General features: G+C 43.3%; 1 protein-coding gene across 1 annotated transcript in view; it reads right to left on the bottom strand.

The window, feature by feature from the left end:
* The window catches only part of PTDSS2 (phosphatidylserine synthase 2), a 1,317,303-nt gene extending 1,304,999 nt beyond the window's left edge, over nt 1-12,304 (bottom strand). Inside the window, exon 1 of the mRNA XM_069624133.1 lies at nt 12,002-12,304. Within this exon, the coding sequence (XP_069480234.1) occupies nt 12,002-12,138 (137 nt within the window). The 5' untranslated portion in view covers nt 12,139-12,304. The remainder of the gene's footprint in view (nt 1-12,001) is intronic.
* Between the last annotated feature and the right edge of the window lie 496 nt (nt 12,305-12,800).

Below are 12,800 nucleotides of genomic sequence, written 5' to 3'. Positions count from 1 at the left end.
ACCCATAGAGGGACAGTCCATGAAAGGACAGTCTTGGCAGGTGAGTATACCAAGCCAGATTGAATGTAGCGAGTCTGGGACCCGTATCTAAATAGGACGTTTCATGAAAGGATAACTGCTTGACAGGAGAGTGAACCAAGCAGTTATATTACAAGTCTGGCACCTGCACCCAAAACAAGAGACGAAAATACAGTGCAACAAATCCTACACTTGGCAAAGGGAATGTGCCATGTTGGTAGAAAAAAAAACAGGAGAAGCACTAGGAGGATATTCTTGTTAACTGCCTATTGATATTTGTAGAAGCAGGTACAGGCCTGAGGGGCCTCAAGAGGAGAAGAACACTATAATAAAGAATCTAGGGGAAAGGATTACAACCCTAACTTTGGAGGCCTACCGTTTTGAACTTTTCTTAATTTCTGCCATTCCCCCCTCCCCCCCAAGAGACTGGGAACTTTTCTGTTACTTGGAACCACAAAAAACACATTTACTTTAGGAAGAGATCATCCTTGCACAGTTGACTTATGTTAATACTGTTAGGGACAGAAGTAGGCTTTTTGAGACAGTACAGACAGACTTTATAATTTGGACATTCTGACTGTTATTAGTTTTCGTAGAGGCAGAGAAACCTCGCTTAATTTTAAGGAAAGAGGCAATTTTCCAACCCTTTACTGATAATAAATGTTTCTGAACACAAATATGCCACCATTGGTTCCGAGCCTTACTTCTGACCCCTCACAGTATGTTTCAGCAATTTTGGATGCGATAATGTTACCTGACCAGATTGCCATCATAAAATGTGCTGCTAACCAGGCTTTGGGTAACTCAGTCAGTATAGGGAATGATTTCGCTGACAGCACTGCCAAACTGGTGGCTGAGTCAGAAGATAGTGAGCTGTATGATTTGCCATTCCAGACAGTGTAATAAGAGACACCATTTCAAATCTTGGAAGAAATTGCCGAGATGCGGGAGAGTGCACCTCCCTGTAAAAAGGCCAATTGAATTAAGAAAGGTTGCTGGCTGCATGAGAACTCCCTTCAGAGAGTTGGACACGGTTGGTTAATGGTCCCAAAAATGTGACTATCCTATTTGGTCAGGGTGTATCATGGATCGACACATGAAGGTAGGGACGGGTTGACTATGTGGGACAGTGCTGGTATGCACCAGAGTTCAGCACAATGGCCCAAGAGTATTGTCAGAGTTGCGTAATGTGTTTGCTAACATGGGAGAAAGTGTGCCAGTCAGGCAAGGGGCACATCTTTTGGGGTTACAGATAGATTTTCTACAGTTGCCAAAGTACAATCATTGTCAGTATTTGTGGATGTATTTTTTGAATGGGTGGAAGCTTATCTTGTAGGAAAGCTGATGCGGTGACAGTTGCAAAGATACTGATTTGAGAGTTTGTGCACATATTTGGAATCCCAGTGTGTATTAATATTGATCAGGGAACGCACTTTGTGAATAACATAATAAAAACATTGTTGACTTTATACATTCAACACAATTTGCATTGTCCCCACCATCCCTAGTCTGCAGAGGCAGTTGAGAGATGGAATGGGGTTTTAAAGAATAAATTGGCTAAGCCATGTCAAAAAACTGGGATGAACTAGCCAGATGCCCTCCCCTTAGTTCTGTTTAGTATAAGAAGTACCCCGACTAGAAAATCTGGATTGAGCCCATTTAAAATTATTTATGGAAGACCAATGAGATTGCCTGTAGATCCACCGATGAAAGTTGTGCCCATGACCGATTATTGGAATGCGTTAAGACTTTAATGTCTTTTGGCAGTCTCATTCACAATCAGATTCAAGCTGCTCTGCCACAGGAACCAGACTCTCCAGGTAATTCCCTACAGCCCAGCAACAGTGAATTGATAAGGTCCATCAGAGAAAGACAGCACTGGCCCTGCGATAGAAGGGGCCCTTCACCGTGACTCTCGTCTCAAATTCTGCAGTAAAGGTTCAGGGGCACCAGACATGGGTGCATGCGAGTCAATGCAAGAGGGCGGCAAACCCTGCAGTGTAGGTCTTATTGCCCTGCTGATTTGTCTATTTTTGTTTGTTTCAACTAATCCAGCTAAAGGAGAATCTGACTCCTCTCTACATACCGTATTAGCTATGAAAAACCTGACTAATCTATTAGCTACCAGTGATGCAAGGGCCTGGCTGTGGCATAAGAAAGGATGGATAGTGCATTGGCAAGGCGGAACCTGTGATTTGAGAGGGGGCTGGGCTGGGAATGCCGGGTGGACCTTTGGTTGGGATTTATACCACAGCCAGCCGAATGCCCAGGGGGGTACATATACTCAAGTATATAACCAAGTTATGGTACAATTTGATCTCAGATCCAGAAAGAGCTGTTTACAGGTATATGGTGGTGAATGAGACAGTCGCCACAGTTCCGTTTACTATCCCTTTGTCTGCATTTCAAATTATCACTCAGTATCGCAATTGTACCGGGGAAGGGGGGCGGGGGGGGGGGGGGGAGTAGGAAGAATTACTGGAAAGACGACAGAAAAGGGAAGCATTAGATAAAGTGGAGAGTGGAGCTTACAGCACTTGCCACGTAGGGGATATATAAAAAGTACAAATTTAGAAGACTATCGGTCAATTTAAAAAAAGGCTATTGTGCTCATATCACGGGCACAGTTGATGGGGATGGAGGCACAAATTGGTATGCTCCATGTAATTTGCACGCTTAGCCAAATCACCATGGGTGCCCTGCAAAGGATGATGAAGATGTGATTGAAGCTGGAAGTAATTTGGACCTGGATATGGCGTGTGAAGAAAGGCAAGACTATCTGAATACCCAGCTAATGTCGATTCAAGCATAATAGTCGGCCTCCCAGCCTGTTGAGAAGTGATTCTGAAATACCAGACCGACTGTGGCAATGGAGAAACATTTGGAAATACAGTGAATGGTGCTGTGAAGAAAAAGAATGCGTAGTCACTGCATATGGGCCAATCAGAGGACAGTGGGCCCTGGCCAGCCGAATATTACCCGGACTGTGGGCCGGATGCAACTCACCCTACAAGATGGGAAACCACGCTGCCCAATAATGCCTCTGGAATGACCCACTATCTATGGTTTAGCCTGGGGTCTTATTGGGAATAATGGACTTTACAGCCTACTCCGATGCAGTGTCTGAGGAAGTTAGGGAATGGACACATCATTCTAGACGGAAACAGAGTGTTTGGAAAATGAAGGGGTCGAATATAGCCTGGCAGAAAGGAGGTTATTCCAAGATAAGGATCATTGTGTAGAATGGACCGCCACACCAGAGTTCGGTGTGCATTTTACAATTTATACAAGCACTAAGCAGTTTACGTTTTTCTGGCCAGTGGTGGAAAAGCGAACAGTAATGTTATATGTTGATAGGATGGCCTAAACTGATACCACATTGATCTGTGGAGTTTTAAAAAGGTGGCTGAAGTGGTAAGACATGTAACTGACTTGAGTAAAAGTTTACATGTTTTATCATCAAAAGAAGCAGGCGTTTCAGTTAGCACACCGAAAATTAAAAATATGTGGCACAGAAGATGTTAATGTGCAGTAATTCAGTGAGTACCGGAGCAACCTTACATTGCCACTATAGTATGTCTCATAGTACTTTCTCTTCTGTTGGCAGGGGCGGCGTGGTGCTGCGTGAAATGCTGCTGCCATTCCGCAGCCATCATAACAGACACTCCAGCTCGCCTTCTATTCGGTCTGCCCTAATGGAAGTACAGCAGGAAACTGATGCTCCAGAAAGAACCGGGGCAATTGTTGGAAACTCATGATGAAGAATGTTTATTATAATTAATATTAAAAGTGGTAGATGGTCTACCCGCACAAATGAAAAGCGGGATTGGACCAAAGTATAGTAGTACACCAAATATCTGGTGCAAAAGAAAAAACTGCGAATTGGTGGTCAAGGGCATGGGGAGAAGATCCGAGGGGCGAGGGCGTTAGGACGATTTGTGATATTATGAAACGGAAGAAGTTTGGGAATTACATAAGCCCTGGTGTGTCATTCGTGTATGAAAAAGCCTGAGTGTTTATTGTTTTTCTTTTTGGTTTCAGCGGACATTGGTTAGCTTTTGCCACTCTGTCTGCTTTCCCCTTAACATTTACCCCATTTCACAAAGTTTGTCTGTTGCCACTCTGTCTGCTTTCCCCTTAACATTTACCCCATTTCACAAAGTTTGTCTGTGCGCATGGAAAAATTTTCACCAAACAGCAAAAACCACAGGCTTTGCCAGTTCTTGTTAGTAGAATAGTACCAGTGCTTCCAATCAAGACAGGATTTGGTGTAACGGCATAATACCAGCATTTTGTCAGCACATCGGACACTTTTAATGAAACATCATTGCTCTGCAGATTTATACTGGAGCATCGCAGCTCTTGAGACTCAGTTTATTTCGAATCAGATTCTAAAATCAGTGGGCCTTATAATGGTACAATGGTATCAAACACTTATCATTTGACAATAAAATCCACAAGCATAAAACATATTAAAATTGTTTTTGGAAAATAAAATATTCTGCAATAAAAACATATTGTTCGGGCTGACATGGTAGGTAACAGATGAAGGTCTATTACAATTAAACTAACAGGAACCAGAATGTATAATAGCCTGAAAAACATACAAGTTTAATCCTACTATAATGCACCCCAGTCGAGATCATTTGCAGCAGCCAAAACATCAGACACTGGAACGAGTCGGAAGAAAAATCACACCTTCCAATGATGATGAAATCCTATTCAGGATAATAGGGTAGAAAAGGTGTTGCTCAATGATTTCCGATAGAGGGGACTAGCAAAAATAAACTTACATATTCAGAAACGATGATACAGACAGGACGTTTATCTGGTTGATTTAAGCTCAACTTTGCTGTAAAGAAAGCTCAAGGAAGAATGTTAAATCTTAGCTCTTCTGAGAAGGGACGCCATAAGACGATACCAGCTGAGAAATTCTAATGCGGAGCAGCGTAACTTTTTTAATGTAATGGTTGCATTATTCCTCAGATCAACTATACTTTGTGGCATAGCAGTCACTTAGCAGGTTCAGTAGATAGCCCAAGGATTAAGTGGGCAGAGTGCAGGGAAACGCATGTTCCTCTTCGGTGCTGGCACTAGGATTAAAAGGGTATAGTGCGGGGAAATGCCTCTTCCTCTTCTGTGTTGGTCCAATGTACACTGCCAGCATAGTAAAGGGTGGGTTCATGCTATAGGGCTCCCAATGCGGCACTTTTTGTAAAGTGTCCCCCTCTCATGCCGTACAAATAGTCAATACTGCCAAAGCACTACGGCCTTCCAGAGGTACTGGCTTGTGCAACTATATCCAGAATTCCATATCGGACAGCTCTTTTACAGGTCAGTTGGGTTGGGTGAAGAGCCAGACTCAAAATCAGGTGTAAATAAAAGTGCCCAACCAAGTCATTTCAACTCAGCTAGCTAATACATATGCTGCAGTGATCCAGGTTTAACTCGTAGATCCCATTTTCCAACGATAAAGAGAATTATTGGTAGGTTAGTGTGCCTGTTGCATAGATACATGCTTGACATACAGGACACAGATTTAAATTGTAGATGAGGTCAACATAGCAGTAAGTGCTGCCACGTCAGATCACAGTACATGCAATTTCCATTAGCTCTATTACATTTATTGGGATAACCACCGATTAATGATGGAATAGTGGCACTTCTCAGGAAGGCTGCTATACTACGTGGGGAAGTACCATCACATTCCAGCATTTAACAAGACAGTGTTTCAAAGCGCCACACAGCAAAAGGGAAGGGAACAAGGGAGCAAATAAACGATGAATAAATAATTAAAACAGCGGTCCTACTAGGCCCTGTGACATTCAGAACGTGCAAGTGCAGTGAAGTATAAAAAGGAGGTGGGGGGTGCTAGCAAGGTCCCCCAGTCGGGAGGCGGATTGGAGGGAGAGAGCAGGGGGGTGGTGGTGTCACAGTAGCTTGTTGGGGAGGCAACAGGTAAGTTCAAGGGCGGAGACGTCCCAGGCGAGGAGGGAAGCCTACCACCCAATAGGTAAGTGTCGGGCAGAGACAATCCACCAGACAGGCGGGTGTGGGTCCAGAGGCCAATGCAGGGGGGGGGGGTGCTGGTGGCGACTGAGCAGATGTCCAGGACCCTATTGGACTCTTAAGGGGCCAGGTGGCCAGACAGTAGGGAGGGAGACACAAGCAACAAGCTCAGTGTGCTGAGTCATTTAGGGGAAGACCAACTTCTCCAGGAGTTTCCCCAAGGAAGGGTGTAGTAGAGATAAGGCCATAGTTAGACGGACACAAGGGTGGGGGTCGGCTGAAGGCTTTATTAGCAGGGTGTGCACAGGAGTAGTTGCAGAAGTCAGCCAGATCCAAAGTGAGGGAAGAGATATTGTCCTTAATGGTTCTGGAAGAACAGGGAGACACCCAGAACAGGGAGACACCCGTTTGGATGAGACCTTCATAGAGTGGACTAATCTAGAGACCTCATCCATTGCAATAGGTGAGAAGGAGGATAGAGTGGGAGGGGGGTGGAAGAGAAGCCATGGGAGGCAGGGGGCAGGTAGAGGAGTTGAGGATGGGGAAGAAGAGAGAGGTCAGAATGGTCTGAGTTTTAGAGGTGAAATGGGTGGCCACTGCAGCACAGAGGGCCTGAGAAGGGAGAGGCGAGGTAGAGACTGCAGAAGGATTGGCTAGTTCCTTGCAGATTTTGAAGAGTTCAGCAGAGTTGTTAGGGGCTCCAGAGATACGGATCTGGATGTGGGCCCTCTTCTTGAAGCGGATGAAGAAACGGCATTGCCTTTGGAGTAGGCGACATGTCAGTTTGTCAGAGGATGACCCCGAGTTCTGCCACTTCTGTTCAGCAACTCTGCACTTGCATTTCAGAGCGGCTGGATCCGAGTCATACCAGCTGTTACGCTTGGAGGCAGGTTTCAGGCAGATCCTCATGACAGGGGCAAGAATGTCAAGAGTGTTAGCAATAGCAAGGTGAAGATTCGCAAGGACGGAGTCAGTGGGAGAGTCAATCATGGAGGAATGAGGGGGGAATCAAGGTGGAGGTAAACACAGCGACTGACCCTCATTTCATCAGTTGGATGACCGCGAAGGAGGCTGGCAGTGCTGGGGTAGGCTCAGTCAGGGCCGAGGACCATGTGGGAAGAGAGGAGGGAGTCGTCTGACCAGGACAGTGGAGTTGGGAGAGGGTTCGAGATCGGAAGATCAGAGGAGATGAACGCATCAAGAGTAGGTCTGACAGAGTGGGTAGCATATCAGGTATGATGCGCATTGCTATGGTTCGCACACCACACTTTCTATCACCACTCCAACTCTCACATCTGACAATTGACTAACAATGACCAGTCCTTCAGACTGTTCAGAAATACTGTCTATATTACAGCCCAATGTGGTTTCTTTGTTTTGCTTTCTACATCTTTCTGCAACCACTGATGTAGTAATAATCTTATCTGGTGTTCATTTTGTTATCACAAGGAATCATCCTATGGCTCGTTCTACATGATTTCTGAATGCCCCAGATTTCCATATCTTCAACACACACATAATATAATTAATACACACTGTTTAAATCAAGAGTATACAACTCAAATTTACAGTGTGTGTTGTACTACCCAGTGCCCATTCATCATTAACATGAGTAATCGTGTTTCCTATTTGTTATTTCAGGGGCAAAGATTCAAGTTGCAAGCTACTAACCAGCAATACAAAGTCTTGTGCCACCTCAATGATATCCTTACACAAAGGATACCATTTTTTTTGCCAAGAGTCAAAACTATCCCATTGCTAGTGGCGAGGGCACATTTTGCACCCTGATCATATGGACTTTCGACAAAAAAATGTTTTAAAAAAAATACAAAAAAAAAAAAAAACCCCTGCCCTTCTGTATTAAAATTTCTTCTGAAAGCTAAATCTCTGTGTAGAGAACTAAATACAGGCTAATTGACATTTATAAATCAAGAACAGTGTTCAGAGAATAGAATCTTATTAGAAGTAAAACTGAGCGAGTATACCTATTAAGAGCAGACCTTGGAGTGAATCTGACTTTGATCCCAAAAAATGAATCTTGGTGTTCTTACTAATTAATCACAGAGATATTCTTGAGTCTGAAATATAGTCATTCTCCAGAGAAAATTTTCAAGTGGGAGTATCTTACTCGCGATTTCTGGAAGTTGCAAGTAAAATGATTCCAGTTATATTTTGTAGCAAGAAAAAAAGTATTTTAACCGTTTGGCAATTCATACTTAACTCATGCAAATCAAAAGATGCATTTTAACCTTCAGTACAAATATTAGAGCTCCTTCTTGTGGCACTGCTCTACTAGTACCACTGATCTAAACTTATCCTTAGAGCTGTATGGGTGAAAGCAGGGTCAGGCTCTTATGCATCCGTTTCCTACTTTATTGGGAATATTTAGATACAATGTTAATCGGGAAGGTTGTGAATAGCTTCAACATAGTTTGGGTAATGTGAGAAGAGCTTGGAGTCAATCAAGGTTTCATGAAAAGCAGCGCTCCGTGTGGGTCTGGATATTACCAAAAATATATTGTGTGTGACTTTGGGAATAAGTAGTGCTGGAAATAGGAAACATTTACTGGGGGAACCCTCTCATCCTTGACGGGGCACGGTCCCAGGGCAGATCACCCAATACAGTATAACTTCATAGAACCCAATCCTGGCAATTTGTATAAAAGCATAGTGATGGGACTATAAATATGTGCAGAATTTTACATTTGAAACATGTCTTCTTGGGATTCAGTAGGAAACTATTTTGAGAAAAAAAAATGGAAGTTGGACTCTGCAGTTTTAGTTGGTCACACTACTCACCCCAAGAAAACAAATTCTACATTGCAGGCCATATATACCAGTCTGGGCAGCAACAAGCAGCATGTGAGGCTTTGGCCGTTTCTATTTTCAGTTGCCCATGCCAGGTCTACTGAAAGTGTCTGTCTGTTGAAACATGGGTTGCTCCTGCATGTGGTAACTCGGCTTCAGGACAGATCTCGCTGGGAGCATCCTGTTCTGAAGACGGGTTTCCACACGCACAAGCAACCTGTGCTTTGTCGAGCAGAATGCTTTCTGAAGTCTCAGCAGTGCTGCAGTGTTCTGAAAGCTGCCTGCTCGTTGAATCACAGGCGTGGGTAAGCCCCTGGGATAGGGCAGCAAGCCATGCCAAAGGACCGCTCTCTCATGTTCCGACCCATTTCCTGCACTGGGTAGAAGTATGACTGGCATTTGGAGCAAACCCCTGACTAATTGTAGGTATTGAGAGCAGTGTTCTGAGGGAGTATTGAGAGCAGTGTTCTGAGGGAGTTTGTGTATCTGTATTATTAGAGGCTACTATATGAAGACGGGTACTGAATATACCTAATGCTGTCCCAATGGCAGCAATCCAATTTGAATTAGGCTAACCATCATTGAGGGTGCGAGCTCAGTGGAGGCTTTTATCTTTGTTTAGAAAAATAAGCTGCCCAATCAGTGGGTCACTGTATGAAGAAATCAAAACATGCATGTAATATGTACATTGGGTGGCTCCTCGGAGTAGGTTGTACACCAGAAGTCATACTGTCAAAATGTGTTGTCTGCATCCAATTTAGATATGGAGGCTCTGTTAGCGAACCGTGAGAAAGTTTAAAATGCTCTTTATGATGGGGATTGAATTAATACAACAGATTCTTTTCATGGCTACCCGTCGCTGAAACATTTAGCCCATGAGTATAAGAAGAGAGTGGCTGCTGCTTCTTATTTGAATATGTTTACCCAATCGCTTTTACTGCAATTCCGATGGAATTTGTTGTCAACAAAAGAGGTGATAGGATAACCATGGCGTATACAATGTGCAGATTTTGCAAAGATAAAGATATTCTGGAAACTGGTATGTTGAGCTCTGAATGCACAAAGATTGGCATATTGTAAAGAAACTGTTTGTGTCAATTAATTGGCACGGCAATTAACATTTGGGGAAAAGGTGTCTAAGCAGTGATATCACATCCGATGGACTAGCTGGTTAAATTCCTTGCACTTGAGCACTTTATAATTCATCAGTTAGAAGTCTGCACTTTAAGCAGCATTTAAACCGAGGGATTCACTTACATGAACTTTGATACTGGTGGACTAGGTTTCTGAAATCCCCAAATCTGTGTGCACTAAACCACTAGTTGGCATGAAGAGGAACATTACTGTATAATAACTTGTGTGCATGGAATGTTTTAAAACTCTGGGTATGACAATAAAGTGTTTAGACTACATTTTCTTAAAATGCTCTTTTGCATATTCTGTATAAATGTATTGTTAACGTTTTTTAAAACCATACACAATGAAAAAAATCATCATCAAGACTAAAAAGGTACTACATTGCAGAAAAAGCACTAGAACATCCCATACTCACAGCGACTATGCTTGGAGAAACTGACAAGACAAAAAAGATAAATAAGCACCACATTTGTGAACAGTGTAACAAATGTGAAAGTATTCAGTTTTCTTGTGGATGGTATTGTACATGTGCATGCTTTGTATGTGAAAGATATATATTTTATCAGAACTATAATGATTAATACATTTTACTGCAAAATAGCAATGATGTTTACTGTATAGCGCAGTATTCTGTGCATATTGCCTGGGAACAATATTTAGAGGAGAAGCAATGGTCCATACGAATCTGTTCTGATGGGCGTTATGGGCACAGTAGTAATATGGCCCAATGCCATTACGTACAATATACTGTAATTTCTTGGTACCGTATTCCTTATAGTATTATCATAATATTCGTGATATGCTTTATTTCACATGGCACAATAATTGGAATAGACACGATCTTTGCTGTGGGTCAACATTTCATATGCACAAAGTTATTGCAAAAATACAAAAAATGCCCCTGTTGCAGGGTTCGAAATTGCAGGGTTCGAAATTGCCAGGAGTGTGGAGCTATTTTGCTCCTGCTTGTACCATAGGAGAGCCTGGTTATCTTGAAACGAACCGCAACCAGGAGCTCCTTTTGACTCCCCAGGTTAAGTGGAGTCACAAAAACGTAGCTAAGTATTATCAACTGCATATGTTTAGCAATGTGTATGAAGGACAATAAATGACACCAAATTGACATTTAAAGCGTAATGGGCATATGGAGACAAAACTAAAGTTTACAACTCGTGCACAAATTAGGATTTACTGTGCACTATGACCCTAGCTCGTGGTTCCCCAGAGGAAGCTCCTACTTAAGGGACGATCCCTTGCATCGAGGAGCTGTTTTTTACTCGTGATCATCAACTCATATTTTCGATCCCTGCTGTCGTGAACCCAAAGTTACAACTTGGAGGAAAAAAAAAGATATCTAATGGAACTGTGACACTAGTCAAGATGCAAAGAACGAATACACCCAGACATTGTGAAAATTGCGACATTTTACATGAATTCATGAGGCGTGATCAGATTCCTCTGAAATCTATCACTGTAAATTATGAAAAGCGATCATTAAGACCTAGCAGTTCATCCGTAAGGGCTCAGCAAAAGTCTTCCCAATGATGAATTTTCGATCTATAAAAGGGTAATATGCTCCCTGCTACACGTTAACCGTATATTTTGTAAATATGCAATAAAAAGGCACTTGTTCATCTATTTTTTTCGTCACTCTCAAAAGCAGAAAAAACAAATTAGACAAAGGCAAACGCAAAAGTATATATATAACATTGGGGCTAAAAATTACGTGATAAGGGGAATGTTCCTGCTGAAAGAGATATAGGCATTTACTACGTTTGATTCAGTATCACCTGTCTTGTTCAGAAGCTCAATGGTTTTGGAGGTGGCAGCACTGGCAAGCACCCCAGCCCTGCCAACAAATTGCTACAGCTCCACTTATTGAGTAGGTCAGTAACAGTCTCTTCGTGGGCAGGGCGCCCGTTCCCCCAGGTCACTGCTCGCTAAGTGAGCCTCTTCCATACCCCCGCACTCCCCTAAGCGCATGGTGTGCACTGTGCCCCAACCCATGTACCCCACAACAGCCTCTCACCAGAAGAATGTATTGGTCCCATCATCATACACTTCGGACTCTCCCTTAAGTGCAGCTCGGGGCTCTGCTGAGGCTGACCAGTTCGGCTGTTCTTGCGGTGGCCCCCTGGTGGGAGGGCCCTTTTTGCCCTCACTCATTTTTGGGACTCAGCGCGGGACCGTTGGTTGCGTTAGAGACGGAGTAATGATCAGCTGTGCGCGTGCATCATCTGACAGTGCTCCCACAGCCGGCAACAGCACGCAGTGCTAGACTGGCGACGGGATGACGTGACGTTACACGTGCAGGTCACAAGATTTGCGACGTTCGGATTTGGTGCGAGGGGCGGGCTCTTTCAAGTGAACAGCAACAGATATGTTCTGCGGAGCTCTGTTTTCCTGGGGCACAAACAGTAGCTGCGTCAATGTGTCCTTATGCGATCGGTGTCAATACTACAGTTGTAATGTGAGCAGATCACTGTCTCTAACAAAAGCCGTTGTCATACGCCGTGTACGTTCATTTGAGATTTGGGGGAAACAACAGGTGTTCCTTTCCAGTACCGAAATCTAGTATTTATCAAGCTTCTTTAACATACATTAAATGCCAACCTGGGAGGGAGATTGCATCAGAGAAAGCGGGGACATACATTTTCCAATAGGAATGCAATGTGGCTAGAATTATTTTAGGCGGCAGAACGTGAAAAATAGCAATATTTTTCAATGAAAAATCGCCAGTTTCTCGCCTAAATCGGGAGGGTTATCATATATGCAGTAATCAAGTTTCATCTCCCCAGTTCCATCTTAATCATTTTTGGGCACCCTGT

Source organism: Ambystoma mexicanum, chromosome 11, assembly GCF_040938575.1.
Source record: "Ambystoma mexicanum isolate Mex_15411 chromosome 11, UKY_AmexF1_1, whole genome shotgun sequence".
In the NCBI taxonomy this organism is placed as follows: domain Eukaryota; kingdom Metazoa; phylum Chordata; class Amphibia; order Caudata; family Ambystomatidae; genus Ambystoma; species Ambystoma mexicanum.
Note: the sequence above shows the minus strand (reverse complement) of the source record. Positions and strands in the feature narration are given on the sequence as shown.